The sequence below is a fragment of the Bidens hawaiensis genome, unplaced genomic scaffold, assembly GCF_021521415.1.
Source record: "Bidens hawaiensis isolate Kalapana, Puna unplaced genomic scaffold, B.hawaiensis_p1.1 tig00004595_1, whole genome shotgun sequence".
Classification (NCBI taxonomy): Eukaryota; Viridiplantae; Streptophyta; class Magnoliopsida; order Asterales; family Asteraceae; genus Bidens; species Bidens hawaiensis.
In genome coordinates, this window is record NW_027491279.1 from 884270 (window position 1) to 908639 (window position 24370).

General features: G+C 42.0%; 1 protein-coding gene and 2 pseudogenes across 1 annotated transcript; all 3 read left to right on the plus strand.

The window, feature by feature from the left end:
• Positions 1–445: 445 nt before the first annotated feature.
• On the plus strand, positions 446–1175 carry LOC143627026 (ethylene-responsive transcription factor ERF027-like; annotated as a pseudogene).
• An 11904-nt stretch (positions 1176–13079) lies between these two features.
• Positions 13080–14134, plus strand: LOC143627027 (ethylene-responsive transcription factor ERF026 pseudogene; annotated as a pseudogene).
• A 1548-nt stretch (positions 14135–15682) lies between these two features.
• On the plus strand, positions 15683–16195 carry LOC143627052 (MADS-box transcription factor PHERES 1-like). Its single transcript, XM_077096952.1, has one exon. The coding sequence runs from the start codon at positions 15683–15685 to the stop codon at positions 16193–16195; it is 513 nt and encodes a 170-aa protein (XP_076953067.1).
• Positions 16196–24370: the final 8175 nt, after the last annotated feature.

The following is a 24370-nucleotide window of genomic DNA, read 5'->3' on the forward strand; positions in this document are numbered from 1 at the left end:
AAGTAGTTTAAGTTAACTAAGCATTTTATGTGATACGTGACGGCTACTTGTTGGCTTAAAAGAAAAGGGTGTCGGCTACATACACCAAGCCCATGACGGGCTAGGTATATGGTGGTTTTGTTTGATTATAAGGTGTCCTCATATATTATACCAAATAAATCATGTTTTTGAAAATAGAACAAATGGTAAAAATTAGTCCTTTTATTTTTGCACTTCTTATGAACACCCATTTTATTACGTCTTACTTGCGGTGTGCGCATATAATTTATATACGTGTCGGCCTTCGAGTGGGCAAAACTAAAATATTAAATTATACTTCTTATGACCACCCCTAATATGATATATTTAAGATTTAAGATCTAAATAATAAAGGGGTAGATATGCACTTCTTTGGAACTAGATGGTCAAATATTAATATCCAAATAAACCGTTTAAAAGTCTTGTCTATATGCTAAAAATAGCATCCGCGAAACCGCCACGCACTCATAATGTTTCCAGTTAAAGACCCAACCACCTCTGGGCCAAGCCAACAACAGAATCTATTGGTCTATAACTACACACATACACTCACCCATAACCTTGCATGGCTAATCGTCGACGTCGTAACTCCTTACTATCCACAAATGATAACAAATCTCCTCATGCTCCTGCTGCTGCTCCTGCTCCTGCTCCTATAGCCAGAACCAGTAGTACATCTACTGTTCTGGCCGTCACCTTGTTTACCACGGCATTAGATGCCGATCTGGTAAATGGGTGTCAGAAATCCGTGAGCCAAACACGTCCACCCGTATTTGGCTCGGACATACTCAACACCCGAAATGGCGGCTGTTGCTTATGATGTAGCCGCATTGGCTTTAAAAGGATCGTATGCGGTACTAAACTTTCCTGACTCGGTTCTACCTAGCACTCTTCCCGAGTATCCCACCGCTGATGACATTCGTGCTGCGGCCGCAAATGCAGCCGCAGCACGACATCCAGCGAATGAAATTGGCGGTGGAGGCTTAAGTGCCACTCCGGGTGAGTTGTTTATGGACGATGAAACGGTATTTGGCATGCCGAATATGTTATCCAACATGGCGGAGGGAATGCTGCTAAGCCCGCCGAGAATGAGCTCTTTTTTGCCGGACGAGTATGGAGATAGCTCTGGTACTGGATGGAGTCTTTGGGATTACTGATCAAGACAAGCTAAAGCTTGAAGCTCTAAATAATGTGTGTGCAAAACTATTATTATTTTCATATATGATGTTGGGGTTGAAAGAAACTATATGTTAAGAAGTTATTTTTACATTGGTGATCATATATAACTCACCAATTAAGTTAATTGTATCATCAATATAAATATATAAATATGCATATCCTACTTCTTCCAAGTAGTTGATGTTGCATTATATATAAAAAAGAAGGTTGATTAATTGATTGATAAGTGGATGTCGGTTTAATTAATTTTCTTTTGTAGCATTTTGCATCAAATATTTGTTTTGAAACTTTAAATCCAGATGTTATTATTACTAAAAATTGACATTGAACCTTAATTTTAAGTTGTTCAATTTATTTAACAATTATGAAATCAAAAGGCGGTTGGGTACCATATTGTTGTTGGATCGGACCACTTCCTCTCTTATGACTTGGCTCAACTCAGCTCATTTGATGTTATCTAAAAAATATTTAGTGGGATCAATTATTTTTATTACTTGGTGGATTACTTGGAAGTTGAGAAATGACATTGTCTTCAAATCGAAAGAAATCAACAATTGACTTTTCGATAATATTGTTCGTCTTTTTTTTTTTGGTTTTATAGTCGCTCTAGTAAATGTTGTATCACATGAATAGAGTGGATGATGAATCCCATTTTGTACTTGTAAAGTTGTAAATATGTTTATGTACTTTGTCCGTCTAGCTTCTTGCTAGTCATAGTCTGTTCTTTTTTCTTTTTTGTATTATTGACGCCTTCCAAAAAAAAAGAATCAAAAGGCGTTTAAATAAAAATACCAAGATAAAATTACAAACACTTTCAATTATTCTAATTAAATTCCTGACATCATACCACTAGACCACTGTAATACTTTATAAGTATAAATGGCTGGTCACTTAAAAAGTTGAAGACTTTGAAATAGATTATCCACGCTTGTTCAAACATGATATGATCGAACGTACATTGTTTGAAAAAAAATACCGTATGAAATCATCTTGAATAATATCGAGCTAAATCGAGGGGACACACAAAAACTTAGAGCCATATATTAGCGATGATGAACTAGTTGGTTAGCTCGCTTAAATATTTATTTCATTGCCTTTTTTCTTCCTTGATTTTGAACCGAGCTCGTCAAGCCATGTTCGAGCTCACACTTCAAATCAGTAAAGTACGTATTTCAGGCACTAACTCTTTAAATTTCAAGTCATGCTCGAGCTAAGCTGTTTCAACTCTTGAAGACCCTAAAATACATATAAAAGATGAATTTAAGTAACTAATTACTTGTTTAATACTTCTTATCACATATTAAATCAAGATGAATTTAAAAATAGAAGTATTTGTCGTTATCATTTATAAGTAAGCTGGCAAACAGAAGAAAATAAAACATTGCTTTCATTTTCATTGAGATCACCAACCTTTTTGTATGTTTAATCTTTCAGAAAATTTAATAAGACATGTGAAACATACGATTCAAATGTCCAACTATTCATGAACAAGTGATAAACGGGTGGAATTAAACTGTAATCGTTTGTGAACAGAACATGCCTTAAGAAAGTTATATTGCAATATAGTCATTAGCTAGTCACACATATTGATACACTAAAGTAAGGCAATATTTCTTAAAAGTCCCCTCATACTTCATAGATCATTACACTGCCCCCACCAATATGCCTAAATGTGAATATTCAGATTATTAATGATTATTACAATGTGACGAGTAGTGCAAATGAGCCAAGAATCGTTAGTTACTCGAGATTAACTCATTAAAAACTTGAATCAAGCCGAGCTGTAACGAACTCGACTCAAGAACCATAAAATTAGCTTGCTTAATAAATGAGATTGATCTTATTTTAGAATGACGATATTTTATGTGTTAGGTCAATGCACTCTCTAATTTGGAGCATCTCGTTGCCCGCACTCTAACCAGATTATGCTGTATAACAAACCATAAAATGAAAATAAAGAGACAAGTGAAGGAAATTTCATCCCACATTGGTGGAGGAAAGAAATTGAGAAGGAACCACCATAGTATAAAAATGTTTGTAAACTCTTGTCCCACATCGCTAGATTAACAAACTAGTGAGCTCTTTATAAGAAATGAAATTTCTATGTTAATGTTCTTATAAGACATATCACACCCAGTGGTCCTAGCGGAGGGTGCGGAGCACCCGAAAGCGCATGCGATAGGCGCAATGTGGCGCTTTGATGGTGTACTTTGCGCATTAAGGGTCGCCTTACTATTTTTGTTGAAAATTAAAATAAAATAAAAATCCTTCGATCGCGTACCGCGACGGGTTTGGGTTACCCATCGCGTACCGCGACATTGAGGTTACGCATAGGACACGTGGCGTGCCACGTAGCAGGCCTAGGGCTAACTCAGCGAAGCTATAAGATGCTTCGCGATACGCGACGGGTTTCTATTTATGGCCATCGCGTACCGCGACGGGTTCCGAAACTTACTATAAATAGGAAGGAAACGAGACGTTCATTTCTTGCTCAAAATTTGTCTCTCTTAATACACACACACATATAAGAGTATAATATAATACCGAGTATCGTAACGATATCCTATCCGATCGAAAGAAATATACACGAATCCGAAAGCTCTGCCTGTTAAGGTATGACATTGTGCCATCGTGTAAAGTTTCTACTCTCGTGATTATCGTTATGATTATTGGTTTTATACTAATCTAGTTATACTACATTGTATTTATCCTAGGTGCTTAATACCAGGAGGTGATCTTTAATTGTAAACTTGCAAGGTGAGACATTCGAGTGTCTGTACAACTCACATTTGTGTGAGACAACTATTTTTCCGACACTGTCATGGTGATTTCAAAACCTACAAAACCCATGATAAATTGTCTAAATGGTTTCAAATATATTTTTAAAGTATTTTAAATACATTACAGTGATTAAGTCTCTGTAGACTTACGGGATGGTTACTACTGGTATTGTAGGGTTTTGTGTACAAGGCTTGCCTACTGGGCTATTACACGTTACTTATTGGACAAATGTTAGCCAATAAGTAATATGACCACAGTCATAGATACGGTCGAGTGACAAGTACCTTTCGGTAATTTATAAGCAGACAGGTGTAAAAACATCTTAATGCTGTAACTGTAAAATGTGTCATTTTCAAATGAATGTACTCACCAGTATTTCTTGCTGATCAAATATTTTAAACATGTTTCAGGTGACTTGTTAGAGACAAAGGAATGATGCATGCGGGCTTCCAGCTTAAATAAGTGGCTTGTCACCAGAATAAAGAAACGTGTTTTGTAAATAAGGGTTTAACCCTATAAAACTTATGTTTGTATCAAAAGGGATTAAATTCCCGTTTTATCATAATAATAATCATGGTGTTTTTATAACTCTGATCATTTTCCTAACTACGGTTCTGATGAAATTTTCCACCGCAAAATAATTTAATAAACACCGATACCACCAATCAATGTTCACGGCTCCCCTCCCGGGGTATAGGGGTCGGGGGCTGTGACATGCTGTCTTAATGGGGTCAACGCTGTCTTCAGAGCTTTGATTGAGCATTCTTCCGGGAAACCATACCACCAGCTAACACTTGACAGTCGATGTGACATTATAAGAGCTAAACTCTCTATGTAACACATATGAGACTTAAGTTCGGGTGGCTCAGAATTCGAACCGACAACTTCGCAAGGCTTAGCTCAAGTACTTAATTGTCAATATCCACCAAATGCTTCACAAGTGGAGATCGAACTTGGATCTCCATGGGAGAACTCAAGCCCCCCTACCACTAGGCCACAAGCAAGTTTAACTTGTCAAGCCTATTATTTATTTAGTTTTATATTAACATATATATGTGTGTGTCTGCGCGCGCGTTCACTCTATATAAACAGCGTAATTAAATATAAATAAAAATGTGTATAAATTAATTAATATATAATAAGTATGCCGAGTCCGAGCCAAGCTAGACCACTAATTAAAATAAAAAAAAAACTTAAAACAAACTGAGTTTGGCTCGACTGATTCACACCCCTACCGTTAAATGTGATTAGTAAAATTACTTCTAACTTTGTTTACCTAAAATTTCATATTTACATAGTAAAGGGGTTTATATGTACCTTTTTAGAAACAGTATTTATGTCTAGTTTCTTCTTCTTCCTAGAAGCTAGCTTTGTCTTTTACCCAAAAATAGATCCACGACATCCCCACGCACAATCATGTTAAATTTCTAGTTAAAGACCCACGGCACCTGAAGAAACACTAGGTGACCCCGGGCAGATTACGGATAATCTGGGGGTTAAATAGATGTTTCCCACGAGGGTTAGGTCTGGCAAAGATGGTTATTCCTCTGATGACCTACAAAACAGACACCGTGAGCACGTCACTGAGAAGGAGGGGGGTACCTCCTTGTGACCACCCTCCGGCGTGAGAATCAGACTAGATTGCACTTGAATATAAGTGTATATTAAGAGAAATTGCTAGAGCAGATATCAGAATATATGGAGATATAAGATAATGATACCGTTCCAAGGTGTTGGAGTATTTATAGCCGAAGGTAGGTTTCCAAGCAGGTACAACCAGCTGTATACTATTCCTTTTCTACCAACTGTAGGCTACGCACGTGCCATGCTGGTGGTTGGTGGGTAGGCAGCGGCTGATAGTGACATGGCCGGCTGTGTACTATTCCTTTTCCACCAACTGCAGGCTATGTACGTGCCACAACAAGGGTTGGTGAGTAGGCAGCGGCTGATAGTGACATTTTGTACTAGAGCGTGCTCCTCCTCGTACTGTTGTCGGTGAGCTGTCACCCTGTGATTGGTTCATGGGCTGCTTTGGTCAGATCTTGTCTATTTTGTCCATACCTTGGCAGGTATAGTACAAAAGATCTTCCAGAAGCGTACGGACTGGCTCATTTGGGCGGGAGTATTCCCGCCTTGCTCATTCCTTCAGGTGACATTACTGAATTATTGAGTTAGTGCCTTGTGCGTGTAGCCTTGCTATTAGTGCGGGTAGCCTTCCCTGATGGCTTGTATCCGCAGCTGCGGGAACAGGCGGGGTACTTAACCATTGGGAGGCTTTTCCTGCAGGAACAGCTTGCGTACTGCGCGTAAGGACGTCATCTCTGAGCATGGTGGGTCCTGCGGATCCAGTTGGTCTTTGCGCAGACGTCCCTCTAAGGTGAGTCTTGCGGGTCCAACTGCGCAGACGTCCCTCTTTAAGGTGAGTCTTGCGGGTCCAACTGGGTTCTGCTGGGACCTACCTCTTCAAGTCCCCCCAGTCCAATGTTCTTCTCATGAATTGTTAATAAGTGAGGTGAACTTTTGGACTTAAGCAAGGGGTTTCAAAAAGGGTTTAGTTTTAAGGTTCTCCGTGGGGATTCTTCCCGCGGGTTTCCTAATGTCACGCAGAATTTCCCACTTTTCTGCTTGATCTTTGGGTATGATGCGGGTAGGTGTGTAACCTCCTCGCAAGTCAGGAGCGTTGAGTTTCAGTTGTATAGGTTCTCCACGAGGTTTTGGTAGTTTTAGACATAGTGATCAATTATGTTTAAACAACCAATTCCATCTTGGAGCATCAAACAATCTAGTTCTCAATGTTCCCGCTATGCGGGGATGTTATATCCCTTTCCACAAGCATGGCCCAGAAGATCCTTCTTGGTTTCAATTTCCTACGGGTGCTAAGTATGTGAAGGGTTTTGCCTTGACACTGTACCCGCACCTGTCTTATAGTTACTTGGTTGCCAAGATATTCTTGGCTTCAATTCCCTGCGGGTGCTAAGTATGTGAAGGGTTTTGCCTTGACACTGTACCCGCACCCGTCTTATAGTTACTTGGTTGCCAAGGTATTCTTGGCTTCAATTCCCTGCGGGTGCTAAGTATGTGAAGGGTTTTGCCTTGACACTGTACCCGCACCCGTCTTATAGTTACTTGGTTGCCAAGGTAAGGGGGTGTATTCCCTCTTATTTTTGAATCTTTTTGAATAATTTTGAAATTCGAAGAGTTGGTGAAAGGATAAGAACAGTCCAACTGTTGAAAGGACGTCAGCGTGGTGTGACGGTTTCTTCTGACAGTTTCAGGACGTGCATGAATTTATGGCGACGTGACAGTATATGGTCATTCCAGACGCTTTTTCAGGCGCGTGGGCGCGAGTTTTCGGGCGCGTGGGCGCGAAGTTTACGGCACGCGTTCTGTCAACAGCTGTTGCCAGCGTGCTCTTTCCACGTGTCATAGTTTCATTGCACCTGCGCTTTCCTCTCTCCTCCGCATCAAATTCATCGCATTCATTGCGATGAGTATATAAAGGGAGGAGAGGATGCATCTCAACTCACAGTTTCACTTCTTCTTCTAAGCGATTTCCGGCGAATACTCTAACTTTTCCGTCGAGCTTTCTCCTGAAATCGTTCTTTCATACCTCCAAGATGTCTTCTACTCATGATCCTGAGGCTACTTCCGAGGAGTCTGACGTGTACACGGAGAACCCGATGTCAGCGTCTGACAAGGACGATAAGAGTACTGCTGGCGAGTGCCAGTGTGCTCTTTCCGTCGACCTGTATCACTACATCGTCAAGAAGTTCATGCTCGAGCCTTTCGAGACTGAGTTTCCTGAGCCTCACCAGACGGTGTACGATGCCTCCAAGGGCAAGATATGGGTGTATGCTGCATTCTTCATCTATGGGAATCTCAGGTTCCCATTGACGAAGTTTGTGGACCGTGTTCTGGAGAAACACGGTGTACATTTGACGGAGGTGCACCCGATGGCGATCGCAAAGGTTCGCCATTTTGAATGGGTGTGCCACATTCTGGGCGTTGAGCCTCGCGTCGACCGCCTGATGACCTTCTACTCCTGGAGGTGCATCCAGGGCTGGTATACCCTGATTACTCAGATCAAGGGTTTGAAGATCTGTGCTACCGAGCGCAGTCTTTGGTCCTGGAAGCGGGAGTTCTTCTTTATCTCTGCCCGTGTCGTCCCCATAGCGATGAAATTCAAGAACGGGAGAGCACTACCGAACCTTCACGCCTCCAACTACCAGGAGGCGGAATGGTTTACCAAGATCTCCCGGATCCAGACTCCGGTTTATCGTTTTGCGGAGTCTGGGATGGTGATGCTTGGGATGAGCCGGGTATGGAAGGATGCTGGGGCAGAGGCGCCACAGATTCCCATCGTTCTTGAATACGGTTCGAATTCTATTCCCTATTGTATGCTCCATCTCTTTTTGCTGATTTAGGGTTTTTCTTCTAACTGCTTTTCTGCTTATTTTCAGAGGGGAACAATTTGCAGTCGCTTCTGCAACCGCGTGAGAGCGGTGGTCCCGCTCGGTTGGGTACTCGTGCTCTCGACGAGAACGAGTTGCCCATCTTGGAGCAAACGGCGGATCGGTTTGTGGAGGTCTACCCGCCAGGCCACGAAATTCTGAGCGCCACGCGGCCAGGTAAGGGTTTCATTAACCCTCGCCCTCTTCATACTCAAACCTCTGCTGGAGTTTCTCTAATTTTGTCATCTTCTGATGAGGAATCCGTAGACGGTCCTTTCTTCGTGAGGAAGAAGAAAGCTGCCGGCGTGAAGGGCAAGGCGAAGGTTGCCTCCACTGCCGATCAGGGGAACCGGTCTGACTCGGAGACCGAAAGTGAGGAGGCGGCGGGGAACCCTGGTGGTGGTGAGACAACTGTCTCGGAGGTTGAGACCGCTGCCACCTCCGCGCGACCAAGTTCTACGACGGTGACTGGCGTGAAGAGGCCAGTTCCATCGGGTTCGTCCCCGCCCGTCAGAACCTTCAAGATTAAGAAAACTCGTAAGTACTTTTTATTTATCTTACCCGCAATTCTTTTCGCCATTGTTTTTAATATCTTGTCTTCATGCAGGCGTGGATGTAACCGCATTCCAAAGTGATGCGGGAAGGAGCAGTTCTGGACCCACGACGGTAGGTTTGGTCAACCTACCCGAGGCGATGACCCAGGCAGCTGCGCCTGTTTGCAGCATTGGTTCAGTTGTTCATCCCGTTGAGGCAACTGTTCCAACTGTAACGTCCTCTCCGCCGGCTGTCAGTGCCATATTCACTGCATCCTTCACTGAGCCGGTGGTGATTGTTTCTGCGGGCTCCTCCGCAGCGGTGGCCACGGTTGTGAGTTCACCTCCAGTGAGTTCACCTCCGATGGTCTCTACCGCGGCGGTTTCAACCGTGCCTCCGGCACCGGCGACTACCTCGTCCCCGGCCGGTTCAGTAGGTATGTTCAGGGTTGGGGCTTCTAGCAAATCTCTGCCTCCTTCCCATCTGCCTGACCTCTTGGATGGATATCCCTTAGGTTCGGGTGATGGGTTTGGCGGCTATCGGCCTGTTGTCGACCCTACAGGTGCGTAGGGTTATTTTGGCCTTTTTTTTTGTCGTTTTTTGTGTTTATGCGGGTTTTGCCGCCGTCCACACGCAACGACTTACTTCCCCACTTATTCATGCGGTGAATACCAGCATCAGTGTTTTGAATAAGTTAAACCTTTCGACGCGCGGTTGTCAATAGGTTAATGTTCAGTTTTCTCTATCATGATTGTGCGGGTAGGACCGTCACTTTCATTTAGTGGGATGACCAAACTTTACCTGCAACTGACCTGCGTGAAGGTTGTCCTCATCTCTTAGAAATTTTTGCCGTTTTGTGTTTATGCGGGTTTTGCCGCCGTCCACACGCAACGACTTCCCCACTTATTTATGCGGTGAATACCGGCATCAGTGTTTTGGATAAGTTAAACCTTTCGACGCGCGGTTGTCAATAGGTTAATGTTCAGTTTCCTCCATCATGATTGTGCGGGTATGACCGTCACTTTCATTTAGTGGGATGACCAAACTTTACCTATAACTGACCTGCGTGAAGGTTGTCCTCATCTCTTAGAAATTTTTGCCGTTTTGTGTTTATGCGGGTTTTGCCGCCGTCCACACGCAACGACTTCCCCACTTATTTATGCGGTGAATACCGGCATATCAGTGTGGAAAGTTCATAAGTATAAATGTAAGACCATCAGCGTCAATGTAATAAGGAGAATCATTTCCATTAGAAGTGGCTCTGGGCCTTTTCTTTACAAGTTTGGAATTGATCTACATGCAACCTGTGTAATTGAGCTCCCTTCCATGTTCTTGGGATGGGGGTGTCATCGAGCCTTTCGAGCCGATATGCACCTGGTTCGGAATCTCGTTGTTTACGCAGTATGTAGTCTCCAACATTGAAGCTGCAGTTTCATTCGTGTTTTCCCCAATTGGGGTTCTACACGCACTAGCCTGCTCAGCGTTCATTGCGCCACGAGGTGCGTGAGTTTCCCATCTCTGACAAATGCTTCGACGACGTCTTTCAAGTCTAAGCATTCCTCGGTGGTGTGGCCTTTTGTCCTGTGGAAGTCACAGGATTTGCTTTGATCAGCGTTTGGACGCTGTCGGATAATTGGAGCCTCTGGCCATGGGAGCCTCTCGGTGGCGAATATCTCGGTGACGCTTTTGGTGAGTGGCGTCCATCTGGAGTTCCGGTTCGACAACTGCATGTTATCCCTTCCGCCTAACCGAGGGTGTGAGCCGGATGAGGTGTCAAAGTTTACCCTTGACTGCCAAATGCCTAGCTTCCTCTTTTTGTTTAGTCGGGCGGTAAGGACGTTGTTTTCTCTTGTTTTCTGAGTGTAGAGGTTTGTGCTCTGGGGAAGATCTCTACCCAGTTGCTTTTCCGTTTCCGCGAAGCGTTTAGCTGCTGTCATGATGGCATCCCATGTGGATGGCATGCCGTCTTTACCCGTCAATGTGCGGATAAGCTCTGGGTATTCGGCGCCTTGGATGAAAGCTGCGCGAACAAGATCTTCGCTTATTGTGCCCAGACTCAGTTTCTTTGAATTGAAGCGCGTGATGAAGTCTAGTAAAGACTCATCTTCTTCTCGGATGCAGTTGAGGATCGTCCATTGCTCTTCGGTATACTTTCTTTGTTGACTGATGTGTTGGCTGAACTTTTGCTAGAAGTCAGCCCAATCGTAGATGTGGTGGACCGGTAGACAGTCGAACCACGCTCTGGCTGCCCCAACAAGCGTCATTTGGAACATATAACACCACGTGGGTTCCGTCCAATTGCTGACGGTTGCCCCCGCTATGAATCTGTTCAAATGATCATCTGGGTCAGATATACCATCATAAGTGCCGATGTTGGACATCTGTTTAGCACTCTTCGGGGCAATTGCTTCCGCAATGTCCCTTGCAAACTTGGACGTTCCCGCATTTGCAACAGTCGGTCTAAAGGTTTTGGAGAAGTCACGTGGGTTTCCCCCCGCGTTCCTTTGTTTGAAGGTTTCTCCAAAATTCCTTGGTTGGAAATCCGTTTCCTTATGCTTCCCTTTCGCCCTAAGGCGAGGGTTTGCGTCGCTGTCGGACTCCTCCGAATCATCGTCCCAGTACTCGCACTCATTGCTCATGTTGAGCTGTTGTCGAGTGCTTCCGAATTCGTCAGCCTGTTGGAGTGAACGTAAGCGTTCATCCAACTCAGCTTGGAATTCCTTCTGACGTGCTTCCGCCCACGCTTTAACTTGATCAAGTGTTTGGCGGGGGAGCTTCATCTGTCGTCTTTCCACCTGGGTATCAATGAATCCCAGGGGAGGATTGTTTGCTGCACTTGCCCCGGCTTGGGTAACCGGGGTAGTGTTCGTAAAATTTACTGCACTTGCCCCGGCTTGGGTAACCGGGGTAGTGTTCATAAAATTTGTGTACTCGCCGGTGTTCCCCCCAGTAGCTGGGGTTGTGGTTACTGGAGTTACTTGGTCACTCGTTGGCCTTGGCAACGGAGTAACCTTAACCATCTTTCCAGAAGTTTTGAAAAAACTGAGAATTGGTTCTAGCTTTTATGCACGGATGGCGCCAATGAAGAAACACTAGGTGACCCCGGGCAGATTACGGATAATCTGGGGGTTAAATAGATGTTTCCCACGAGGGTTAGGTCCGGCAAAGATGGTTATTCCTCTGATGACCTGCAAAACAGACACCGTGAGCTCGTCACTGAGAAGGGGGGGTACCTCCTTGTGACCACCCTCCGGCGTGAGAATCAGACTAGATTGCTCTTGAATATAAGTGTATATTAAGAGAAATTGCTAGAGCAGATATCAGAATATATGGAGATATAAGATAATGATACCGTTCCAAGGTGTTGGAGTATTTATAGCCGAAGGTAGGTTTCCAAGCAGGTACAGCCAGCTGTATACTATTCCTTTTCTACCAACTGTGGGCTACGCACGTGCCATGCTGGTGGTTGGTGGGTAGGCAGCGGCTGATAGTGACATGGCCGGCTGTGTACTATTCCTTTTCCACCAACTGCAGGCTATGTACGTGCCACAACAAGGGTTGATGAGTAGGCAGCGGCTGATAGTGACATTTTGTACTAGAGCGTGCTCCTCCTCGTACTGTTGTCGGTGAGCTGTCACCCTGTGATTGGTTCATGGGCTGCTTTGGTCAGATCTTGTCTATTTTGTCCATACCTTGGCAGGTATAGTACAAAAGATCTTCCAGAAGCGTACGGAGTGGCTCATTTGGGCGGGAGTATTCCCGCCTTGCTCATTCTTTCAGGTGACATTACTGAATTATTGAGTTAGTGCCTTGTGCGTGTAGCCATGCTATTAGTGCGGGTAGCCTTCCCTGATGGCTTGTATCCGCAGCTGCGGGAACAGGCGGGGTACTTCACCATTGGGAGGCTTTTCCTGCGGGAACAGCTTGCGTACTGCGCGTAAGGACGTCATCTCTGAGCATGGTGGGTCCTGCGGATCCAGTTGGTCTTTGCGCAGACGTCCCTCTAAGGTGAGTCTTGCGGGTCCAACTGCGCAGACATCCCTCTTTAAGGTGAGTCTTGCGGGTCCAACTGGGTTCTGCTGGGACCTACCTCTTCAGCACCCCAACTACTTCTGGGCCACATATAAAATCTATTGGTATATAACAACCCACACATGCTTCCTAATCTTGCATGGCTAATCGTAGACGCACTCGCAACTCCACAAATGATAATAATACTCCTACTCCTGCTCCTGCTCCTGCTCTGACGGCCAGAACAAGTAGAGGTAGTAGAACAACTGCTGGTTCCTCTACTGGTTCGGGCAGACACCCCATTTTCCATGGCATAAGATGCAGAGGTGGAAAATGGGTTTCTGAAATCCGCGAGCCAAATAAGTCCACACGTATTTGGCTCGGGACATATCCCACGCCAGAGATGGCGGCAACGGCTTATGACGTGGCCGCATTGGCTTTGAAAGGAACGTATGCGGTACTGAACTTTCCCGACTCGGTTCTCCCTAATACTCTCCCGCAGTCTCCCACTGCTATTCGTGCTGCGGCTGCCAGTGCAGCCGCAGCTCGAAATCCAGCTAATGAAATTGGCGGTGGAAGCTCAACTGCGAATGCGGGAGAGTTTATGGATGATGAAGAAGTGTTTGGCATGCCGAATATGTTGTCGGACATGGCGGGGGGAATGCTGCTTAGCCCTCCGAGGATGAACGCTCCCCCACCGGACGATGGAGATAGTTCCGGTGGAGGGAATCTCTGGGACTACTGAAGTCAAGCTTAATTAGTATGATCAGCCGGTAAGCATATGATGATATGAAGCTAAATATGCATGTTTGTGAAAATGTATAATTATAAGTGTGCTTTAATTTGTCCGAAGCAAAACTTGGGATTAATTATTAAATAAATTGTGTGTATTAACTAGTAAGATGTTGGATTTCATTGGTGACATATATTATAAGTCACCAAGATGTAACAAAGGATGGAAGTGTCTTTTTTTAAAAGTATTGTGCAATAAATATGCATATCCTACTTCTTGGATGTAGTTGATGTGCATTATGAATAATAAGGCCGGTTGATCAATGGATATTAATATAAAGTAGTGTTGTGTTGTGTGTATAACTAGTTATTTTGTTTGTGGTTGGTATAGGAAATTTAATATTAATTCTTATAGTTATGATTTCAGTTGGTGTTGTGAATTGTGGAATTAATCTTTAAGTTTGTAATGGTTCCATAAATACCAGTTGAGGGTTTTTGTTTAGTGTGAAAGAATTTTTTACATGGCTTTGGTGTTGTACTTCGGAAATAATTTGCACACACATTGTTGATTTGAATGGTTGTATTATATCATCTTTTTGTAGGAAAGAGTTGAAATGAGAACGGAAATGGGGTTTTTTTAGAACAGTTTGGATTCTGAGATGGAGCTGATCGTGAGACGGTTTCTAAAGATCACTGTATTGTTGTGGATGCCCTTATGTTGGATATGGATTGGTAGGAACCGAGAATCACGCATTTGTTTTGTCAATCAGGTTAATTTAGACACTTCAATTTTATTGTTTCTTTTTATTTTAACATAAGTTTTTATTTCACACGTTTGATCTAGTTTAAACAAATAAAAACCGATATATAAGTGATACGTCAACAACCATATGACTTGAACTTGCAAGCTGCAATGTTATTATGTTGTATCAATATTATATTTTCACTGGTATTCTTATTCTTTCTGTTTTTTATATATTCCGAACAACATCTTTTATTAAAAAGGCAAACTAGCAAGATGCTAGGGCAAGAAAAACAAACAAGCAACATAAAAATGAAAAGTTACACCAATCTTTTTGGTTAAGAGATTGAAAAGAAGACCTAATTTTAATCCAAATGAACCCTCGATAACTTTAGATATCGTAAGGGCATTGCTTTCAAATATAATCTCGTTTCTTGTCTTCCAAATGCACCAGGACGCCGTCAATAAATACCATGTAGAGCTTTTTTTCTTCTTCTTGCATAAAGGAGTTGTCTTGTGTGTAACAAAGAGATTCCGGACAGAAAAAACAGGGTGGAATGAGACACCAAGCACTTGCAAGTTAGCACCAAACTTGATTGGCAATTTGATAAGAGGTGAGTAAAATGATCCACCATTTCTTGTAGATGAAAGGAGTATTGAATCCTTTATTACAAAGGTTAACCCGTATTGATAGTCTATCAAGCAAAAGTTTCAAAGTGAATATGTTGATATTTATAGCAATATAACTTTTTTTAACAACGAAGAGTCAGACACCTCAAATTACCCTAACAAATGAGAAAAAAAAACTTTGTTTTAGCCATAAGGAAATCCACAACTAAGAAAAACTTTGTTTCAGCCCGAAACAATTTCTCTAGTTGATACTCGAATCCACGACCTCCGTAAAAAAGTTCATCAGGCATTTAGGCTACCTTTGGACCGGTGTGCGTTTGGTCAAATTTGATATAGATGAATGTGGCATCTAGAGTGATAGTAGTTTAATTTGATACTTCTTTTATAATCATGGTGAAAATATTTAAAATGGTCAGACAAATCTTTGCAATTAATATTATAGTCAAAGTATGACATCTCATACATGACTAAGAAACCATTATAGAATTAAATGCCCGGTATTTTTATTCCAACAAACCCTTTAGTCACATGTTTCAATGCCCATTTGTACTTCTTATATATACCCCCAAAATCATCTTATAGAATCCACCAAGAATCAAAATATATGGCTAGGGTTAGGGTGAAACTTGCTAGGATTCTTAATGAAAGAATAAGAAGGTCTACCCTCGAGCATAGAATATTAGCTTTGATCAAGAGGCTACAAGCCCTATGTGTGGTATGCGAAGCGAAAGCGAGCATGGTCGTTTGCGATGGTTTAAACGATCAAGGCACAAACAACCAACTGGTGTGGCCATCGAGGCAAGAGGTTGAAAGAATGATGCCAAGTTTTATGGGTGTGCCCGAGCAAACACAAAACAAGATGGTTACTAGTGAAAAGTTCCTTGAGAGTATGCTTGTCAAGGAGAAAAACAAGTTACAAATGTTAAAGGAAAAGAATGATCAGATGGAGATCGAAGAGATCTTGCACAAACTCCATATTTCTCCAACTGCTAATATTGATATCGAGCCTATGAACGGGAAATTGAGTAAAGCATATTTTTATATCGACGCGTTGATCAAAAACATCGAAGAAAAGGAAAATGTGCCCCAAAATGCAAGAGATGTTAATGTTACTTGATGTTTTCTTTTCATTAGGTTATATTTTTAGTTAACTTTCATGAATATTGTTGGAAAAATAAATGTTATTTTGGTAAGAGAATTAGTCACCCGATTTCTTGTGAAGCAAGTACTATTATAAACATTCCGAATTGATCATACATTTAGGTACATTTCAATAAATACAAATAAGACATTGTGCCACTGAATTGCACTATTGTTTAGATTTAAATTTAAAACTTTTTTACTAAGTCAATGTGTAATGGAGCGAAAAGTGAGGGCGACAAGGGCAAATTTGGGGGGGAACACCGCCCCCCGGGCGAAATGGGGCTGAGTCCTGGGTAATTTGTCGCCGAGAGGAGATGGAATCTATTATTATTATATTATTTTAGTATGTGTGATATATATATACATATATATATTATTAATATATATATATATATTATATTACTATTTGTAGCCCTTACACCATTACACCCAAAAAACAAATTCATACCATTTGTTAATTGGGCGTCACGTGTCGCAGTTCACCTCAATTTGTAGCTCCTCTACTACGCATAGCCTAATAGACAAGTATCAGGTGAACTATACATTGGCATTTATTAATTTGGTTTTATTGATCTTTATAAAATAATATAATCATCATGATAAAATATAAAATTTATATGTATTATTGGAAAATAATAAAATAATCATCATAACGGCATTTACAAATAAAGTAATAATTTTAATTGTAATGGTTATAAATGTAAGTATAATAAATGCAAAGATAATGCAACTATTTAATTTTTTTAAGTTATCAATATATTAAGGCTATGTCCAGTGGAGGGGTTACAAATTGAGTGAATTGTGACACGTGACGTCCAGTCAGCGAAGGGTATAAATTTGTTTTAGGGTGTAATGGTGTTATAGGCTTATATATATATATATATATATATATATATATATATATATATATATATATATATATATATATATATATATATAGGATCAGGATCATAAGAGAACTTTTTTGAAATTGAGAACCATGAGAACCATTTTGGACCACAAAAAACCTAAAAATAAAAAAAATCATAAAATAAAAAAACACAAAAATGAAAAAAGTAAAAAAATCAAAATTATTATTTTAACATCCCGGTTTCATAAAAAAAATCCCGGTTTAGCCAAATTATATACGCATATGTATAATATATACATATATGTACATTTACATGATTTTTTTATACACATGTGTATAATTTAAGATAAATGACAATGTACATATGTGTATATTACGTAACTAAAGATAAAATAAAATTATACATATGTGTATAATGACATTTTTTTTATTATTTTTATTTATTTATTATTTTTTTTAATGAAACCGGAATGAAATATAAGAATTTTGGTTTTTTTACTTTTTTAAAATTTTTGTTATTTTTTGTTTTATGAATTTTTTTAAATATTTTTTTCAAATATGTTTTTAGTGGTCCAAAATGGTTCTCAAAGTTCTCAATTTGCAAAGGGTTCTCTTAGGATCATTACCCTATATATATATATATAGGGTAGAGATACTGTATGCTAATGCATTAACGTACGAGAGGTACGCAAGACGCTCAAAGGCCAAAAACAAAGGTAAAAACCAAAAACGCTCACAAAAACTTAAAACGCTCAGCCAAAAACCTAAAACACTTAAAAAACGGTCTTCATGAAAGAAGTTAAAATTGATCGATTAACGTTCAAAAATTGTTTTTTTCGGTTAACCAATGATTAATTAGATATGTATTGACGATTCCGAGATGTTGGGATGTGATTTCATGGATCGATTCGTGAAAAACGGGATTCGCGTACGTTAAGGATTAGTGTATTGGATCTTTTCACTATATATATATATACACTACACACAAACATATATAATAATATTTAATTATTATTTTCACCACATTCTGCCCAACAAATAGTTGGCGCCCCCCTTAACGCCCCACATCTCACCCGGGGGGGGGGGGGGGGGGGGGGTTGTAGCCCCTATCGCCCAAAAATTACCCCAACAATTAGCCCACTACGGATGGCCTAAAAGCTAGTGTTTTGTTAGAATGACGAGACACATTCCAAAATTTAACATCATCAATATACTCATAAATCATAATAATATATGAACATTCACCGTAAATGTAATGCAGTGACAGACTAAAAAAAATTCATTAAGGTTGAAGATTCTACAAAGTCGGTTGTGTATTGCTAAAGGGTCTAGTAGGGACACCCCCATATATATCCCGTATAAGACTATACTATACATGCGGGGTATAACCTCCCGTATAGCATTATAATTTTATAAGGCCATGTGTAGTGGAGGGGCTACAAAATGTGACGTTTTGCGTCATGTGTGTCCTGTCAGTAAATGATGGGTTTTTGTTTTTGAGGTATAATGGTGTTGTGGCTCTATATATATATATATATATATAACACAAACAAATATAATAATAATAATTAAAAGAAAAGGGAAGCCGACGACAAATAGATTCCCCATATATATATATATATATATATATATATATATATATATATATATATAACACAAACAAATATAATAATAATAATTAAAAGAAAAGGGAAGCCGACGACAAATAGATTCCCCCCCCCCCTCTTATCGCCCCACATTTCGTCGGGGCGGTGTGCTCGCCTTCCGTCGTCCAAAATCACCGGAAATTGTAGCGCAATACAGATGACCTAAGGAGCTTATTGAAGTGTGTTTCGTGTCCCTGCAAAATAGGTCACATTATATGGAATAAAATTATTTTATTGGTCATAAGACCATGTGTAGTCGTAAAGCTTCACATCCAGGGGTTATGCGCCACGTGGCGCCCAGTCAGAGTTATAGTTTTGTACAAAAAACAAGTGTAGTCATAACTTGGAGGGGGCGGTGTTTCCAGAGTTATAAAGCCTCCATAACTTGGAGGGGGACGGTGTTTCCAGAGTTATAAAGCCTTGAAGACCGCGTTGTATCTAAAACGCACAAAAAAAACTTCAACATAACGCAGGAGGGCCGGTGTACCCCCTGCGTTTTCACCCAAAACGCTAGACATAACGTGCCACTACACCTGGTCTAATGCCAACTTGTAAGTGGCTGGGAAAAGTCTAGTTACAAAAATCTACCTGGAGATAGAATGGGGCCACACTAGTGGTATTAGCACGTGACCCATGTTAATATAGGCACATGATTCACGTGCTTGTCATGCCCTGTCTTGCCTCTTCGTCCCCACCACTGCCAGCTGCCAAGTAACCAAAATTATAGTTTTTTCATTCGTAACACCAAAAGTTTTGTTTCATATGTAACAAGATTTTTGCAATAATTATAATAACTAGTAGAAGCTCGTCCTGTTGCGGCTAGTGGCTATGCACTGATGGGAATGTGGTCAGTATCGGTTAATTTTGTTACGGCCAAGACTCTAAATTCAAAAAATAAATTTGTAAAAGCCCAAAATAATATCGACACACATACAATTTATGATTTACAAGAAGTCAGTCGATATTGGATAGGTTCGTTAAAATATTGGCGTTGAAGCAAAAAGAGTTTTTTCAAAACAAAGTGATAACTAAAAAGTATATGTTAAAAAAATCGGTAAAACCCGGACATTGCAGCATCTAATCGATATGAATTTGATCTGCATTGGTTAATTCGTAAATTGAAAATATCTAAAAAGAAAAAACAAAACAAAAAACATTAATTCAGTCAGTGTTGGATAGGTCGTTACGGTACTATGACTAAATCTAAAAGTTCATAAAACGATCATATTAAAAAAAACAACAAAAATTAGTAAAATCAGGGCGTTGCGATGCCTAGACGACACGAACTTGATCGATATCAGTTAAGTCGTTACGATAGTAAAACTAAACAAAAAATATACTTTTATTTAAAAGAAACAAAAAGCAAAAGAAAAAAAACTAAATAAAAATGAATTCAAATAAGTTATTTCAAAAATGTTTACGACACCAAAATCCAATTTTTATCTTTATAGTATAATACGATTCCTACATTGTTTTGTTTAGAGGGTAGACTTATTATGATCGAGTTAATAACATGTATAATTGCTACAAGTCACAATGACTATCTCTGTCACACATGATTTTCATCTTTAGTATAATTGTCTATATAGAAATTTGGGACAACCTCATGAAGAGGTATGTACCCGCCTCAACATCGAGCGGGGCGGGTCAACCCACAAGATATATACAAGACATTAGAAATCAAAGATATTATCAAGGCACAAAGCCAAAACTTATGCGCACAGCGCATATCGCATATGCTCAAGCATCACATGCTTGCACATATCACATATGCTCAAGCATCACATATGCTCACACATCACATATGCTCATGCATCACATATGCTCGCGCGTATCACATGCTCACGCATCATATATGCTTATGCATATCACATCGTGCGTGGCGCATCCGCGCGCGGCGCATATCACATGCTCGCGCATCATACATGCCCACCCATATCACAGTTGCGCATGGCGCAGCTGCGCGTGGGGCATCCGCGCGTGACGCGTATTACATGCTTGTGCGTATCACATCTGCGCATGAAATATCTGCGCGTGAGAATAAAGAGAAGACCTCGCGCATCCTCAGGATGGGCGCATATCACACATGCACATAATCAACCTCGTCCTTATCCAAATCAGGATTAGGGCAACCTTGATTGTGCACGTCAGACAACCTTCCAGAAGGCATCTTTTTAAGGAATAAGGATATGCTGATGTTGACAGCTGCTAAATGAAAGGTGGACAGCTCAGCATGACTCATGGGTTACCACGTGATTATAACCAATGAAAAAGCACCAGGTGTCTCCAAGGACACGTGGCGCAAATCGATTGGAGGAGGCCAACAAAACCCTAATTTGGTCTCAGCTCAATCAGTGGAAACCCTAGCACTATAAATACAGCATCAACTCCACAAGGAAAGATATACAAAAACACAGTCACACAATCATACAGAGTAACATACAGTATTCAGCTATTAAGCAATACTCTCCAGATTCCCTTACTCTCACATTATTATCTTCTTCTACATATACTTATTCTCACGCCGGAGGGTTACCCCAAAGAGGACCCCTCTGTTCCTTTCTGAGGGGTAAGTTAACGGCGTTGTTCATTTTGTAGGTGGAAGAACACAGATCCAGAAGAACCATCGGTGAAATAGTATAATCAAAACCCGAGGAAAGTAGATCTGCTACCAGTGAGTAGATCCACGTTTCTTCATTGGCGCCATCCCCTGTTACAAACGACAACCAGATCTCATCAGATCTGTATAAAAAAAAATTTCTTTCACCATGGTTTCTGGCGTTCGTAACGTTGATCAAGCTCTGGAGGATATTGAACGTGAGGGTGTTAATGAGGGACAACAGTTTCTGAGGGTGCCGCATGATTCTACGCGCACCACCAGTAACCGTCCCTTCGTCACAACCCCTCACGGCCAGACTGAAACTCCTCCAGACGATCTCACGTTACAAAATCTTGCCGGCGCGAAACAGAAAGGACCAATGGGTCCAGAAGAAGAAACAAATGATCCGAATGAATGGCTCATAAACGAGCAGCGGCGTCTAATGGAAAAGTACAATGAAATGGTCAAACAGAAAAAGCTAGCCGACCAAACACAAAGGCAAGCGTTTGATAGGCAGACTACAAAGAGGCCGCGCGCGCCGGAAGAAGGACATTCTGTTCACACTGCACACACTGAGTTCAGTGATGAAGAAGTGCATAGCATGAGGAAGACGCGAGATACTCATGCAGGAGGCTCGCAACTCCGCGCGCCTGTGAACATGGCGCCTGGAGCCAGAGCCGATCTGGATCTGCACATGCTGTACAGCCCGCCAGTGAGGGGGCAAGTGGACGTAACCACGCCGTACCGCCCGGCCATCTTAGTGAAGCACTCAAAGTTTACTGAGCGCATCGCTAAGGCCCCAATTCAGCACAAGACCAAGATGCCAAGTGGTCTGGGAAAATATGATGGCACAACTGATCCAGATGACTTCTTGCAAGGTTTCTATAACACTGGAAACCTAGAGAGCTGGACGATGCCAACATGGTGTCACATGTTTGCTCGCTGCCTTACGGGCGCGGCGCGTGTCTGGTTCGAGAGCTTGCCGACTGGGCAAATTGATGGGTTCGAGGAACTATTGGAAAAATTCCAAGCCCACTTCGTACAGCAGCGCAGACACACGCGCGATCCTGATGACATCATGCACTGCATGCGCAGGAATGATGAAACGATTGAGGACTACATCACTCGTTTCAATCAGGAGTCTCTGGCAATTGGAGGTATAACTGAGCAACTCCTGCGCGTTGCCTTTATACAAGGCGCGCGCAGTGATCAACTCCGCCGAGCTCTTGTAAGCAGAGATGGTATGCCCACCACTTGGGCAAAACTAATGGAAGCATCGCGAGTCTTCGCGAGAAATGAAAAACAGATTGCCCAAGATAGGGCAAGAGAAAGAACGCATCAGGCTGAATCACCGCGCAGCAAAGAGAAGAGGGCCAAACAGAACTCTGTATGGTCCAGGTTGCAACCAACAAGTTTTTCTTCCGCAGAAAAGCAAGCGCAACCAAGCTCACCCCAGCCCCAAAAAGATGTTCGTAATCGCGGGGAGGGTGACAAGAGGGAGGGCGGCAGAGATCCTAGCAGACCTCTGCCAAGAATATGGACTCCCCTCACTAAAACACCTTCACAGGTGTTAAGTACTGAGAATGTCCAATTCAAGCCCCCCAAGCAACTACACTACAAGGGACCGCAAAACAGTGTCAAATATTGTGAATTTCACAGGTCCCCGGGCCACAACACCGACCCATGCCATCATTTAAAGGATGCGATCGAGAAGGATGTAAAATCAGGCAGGCTGGCTCACTTAGTGAAAAACCCAAGAATAAAAGATGAGCAACCGGAAGGAGCCTCTGCCAGCAAGAAATACAAAAGAATCTGTGTGGCTGAGGGGGGATGACAAGGGCAGACGTCAAAAAAGAGAAGCGCGCAAATCCACGGAGATTGGCGCGAGCAGCAAGTCATCTTCCCAAGAATCAGGGGAGGCCCTTCAATCAGCAGTCATCTCGTCATCACCACACACATTGCTCATTACGAAGTGTCAAAAGTCCTGGTGGACACTGGAAGCGAATCTGACATTATGTATGAGCAATGTTTCAGAAAGTTAGACCCGGCAGACCAAGCGCGGCTCGAAATTGTGAACGCACCAATCTGTGGTGTTTCAAATGAAATCTTCCATCCCCTAGGTCAAATTCAGTTTGAACTAACTATGGGGGATGATGAGCACAAGCGAGCCGAAGTTGTCAACTTCTTGGTCTTGCCCACCACGTCATGTCACAATATGATCCTGGGTAGGGGAACGATTGCCCAATTTAATGCTATACCGTCGCCAGCGCACGGCGCATTGGGGTTCCCTACACCAACAGGCGTAACATTTGTTTACCGCGATCATTTGTGCGCAGTGACAAGTACGCCGCGGGAAGGGAGAATGAAACTTCCAATGGCGGACAATGCGCCAGAGAAGTGGATTTTAAACCCAAAATTCCCAGAGCAAACGGTCACAATTGGCGCTACCATTTCAGACGAAACGAGATTGAGAATGAAAAGGTTGCTCACAAAATACACGTCGGTCTTCGCGTGGCAACACTCCGATATGACTGGGGTCCCGCGAGACTTGGCGCAACATTCTCTTAACACGTTCAAGTCGGTGGAGCCAATTGCTTAGAAAAAGAGAATCATGGGGGATGAAAAGGCGAAGGCCATGAATGAGCAAGTTGAGGACCTGTTGCGCGCAAACATCATCCGCCCGATCCGATACCAGACGTGGGTAGCCAATCCTGTGATGGTAAAGAAAAGCAACGGGTCATGGAGGATGTGTATTGACTTCAAGGACCTCAACAAAGCATGTCCGAAAGACTGTTACCCTCTCCCAAACATCGACGCAAAGGTGGACTCCGTGGCGCCATTCAAGCTCAAATGTTTCCTGGATGCCTACAAAGGCTATCACCAGATTCAAATGGCACCACAAGACGAAGACAAGACTGCCTTCAGAACCGACAAGGGTGTTTTTTGTTACACAAAAATGCCCTTTGGTTTAAAGAATGCGGGCGCCACCTATCAGAGACTTATGGATTCGGTTTTCAGTGAACAAATCGGAAGAAATCTAGAAGTCTACGTTGA

What these genes read in the sequence shown, in the direction of transcription:
- LOC143627052 (XM_077096952.1), top strand. Translation starts at nt 15,683, where the DNA reads ATGGCTAGGGTTAGGGTGAAACTTGCTAGGATTCTTAATGAAAGAATA.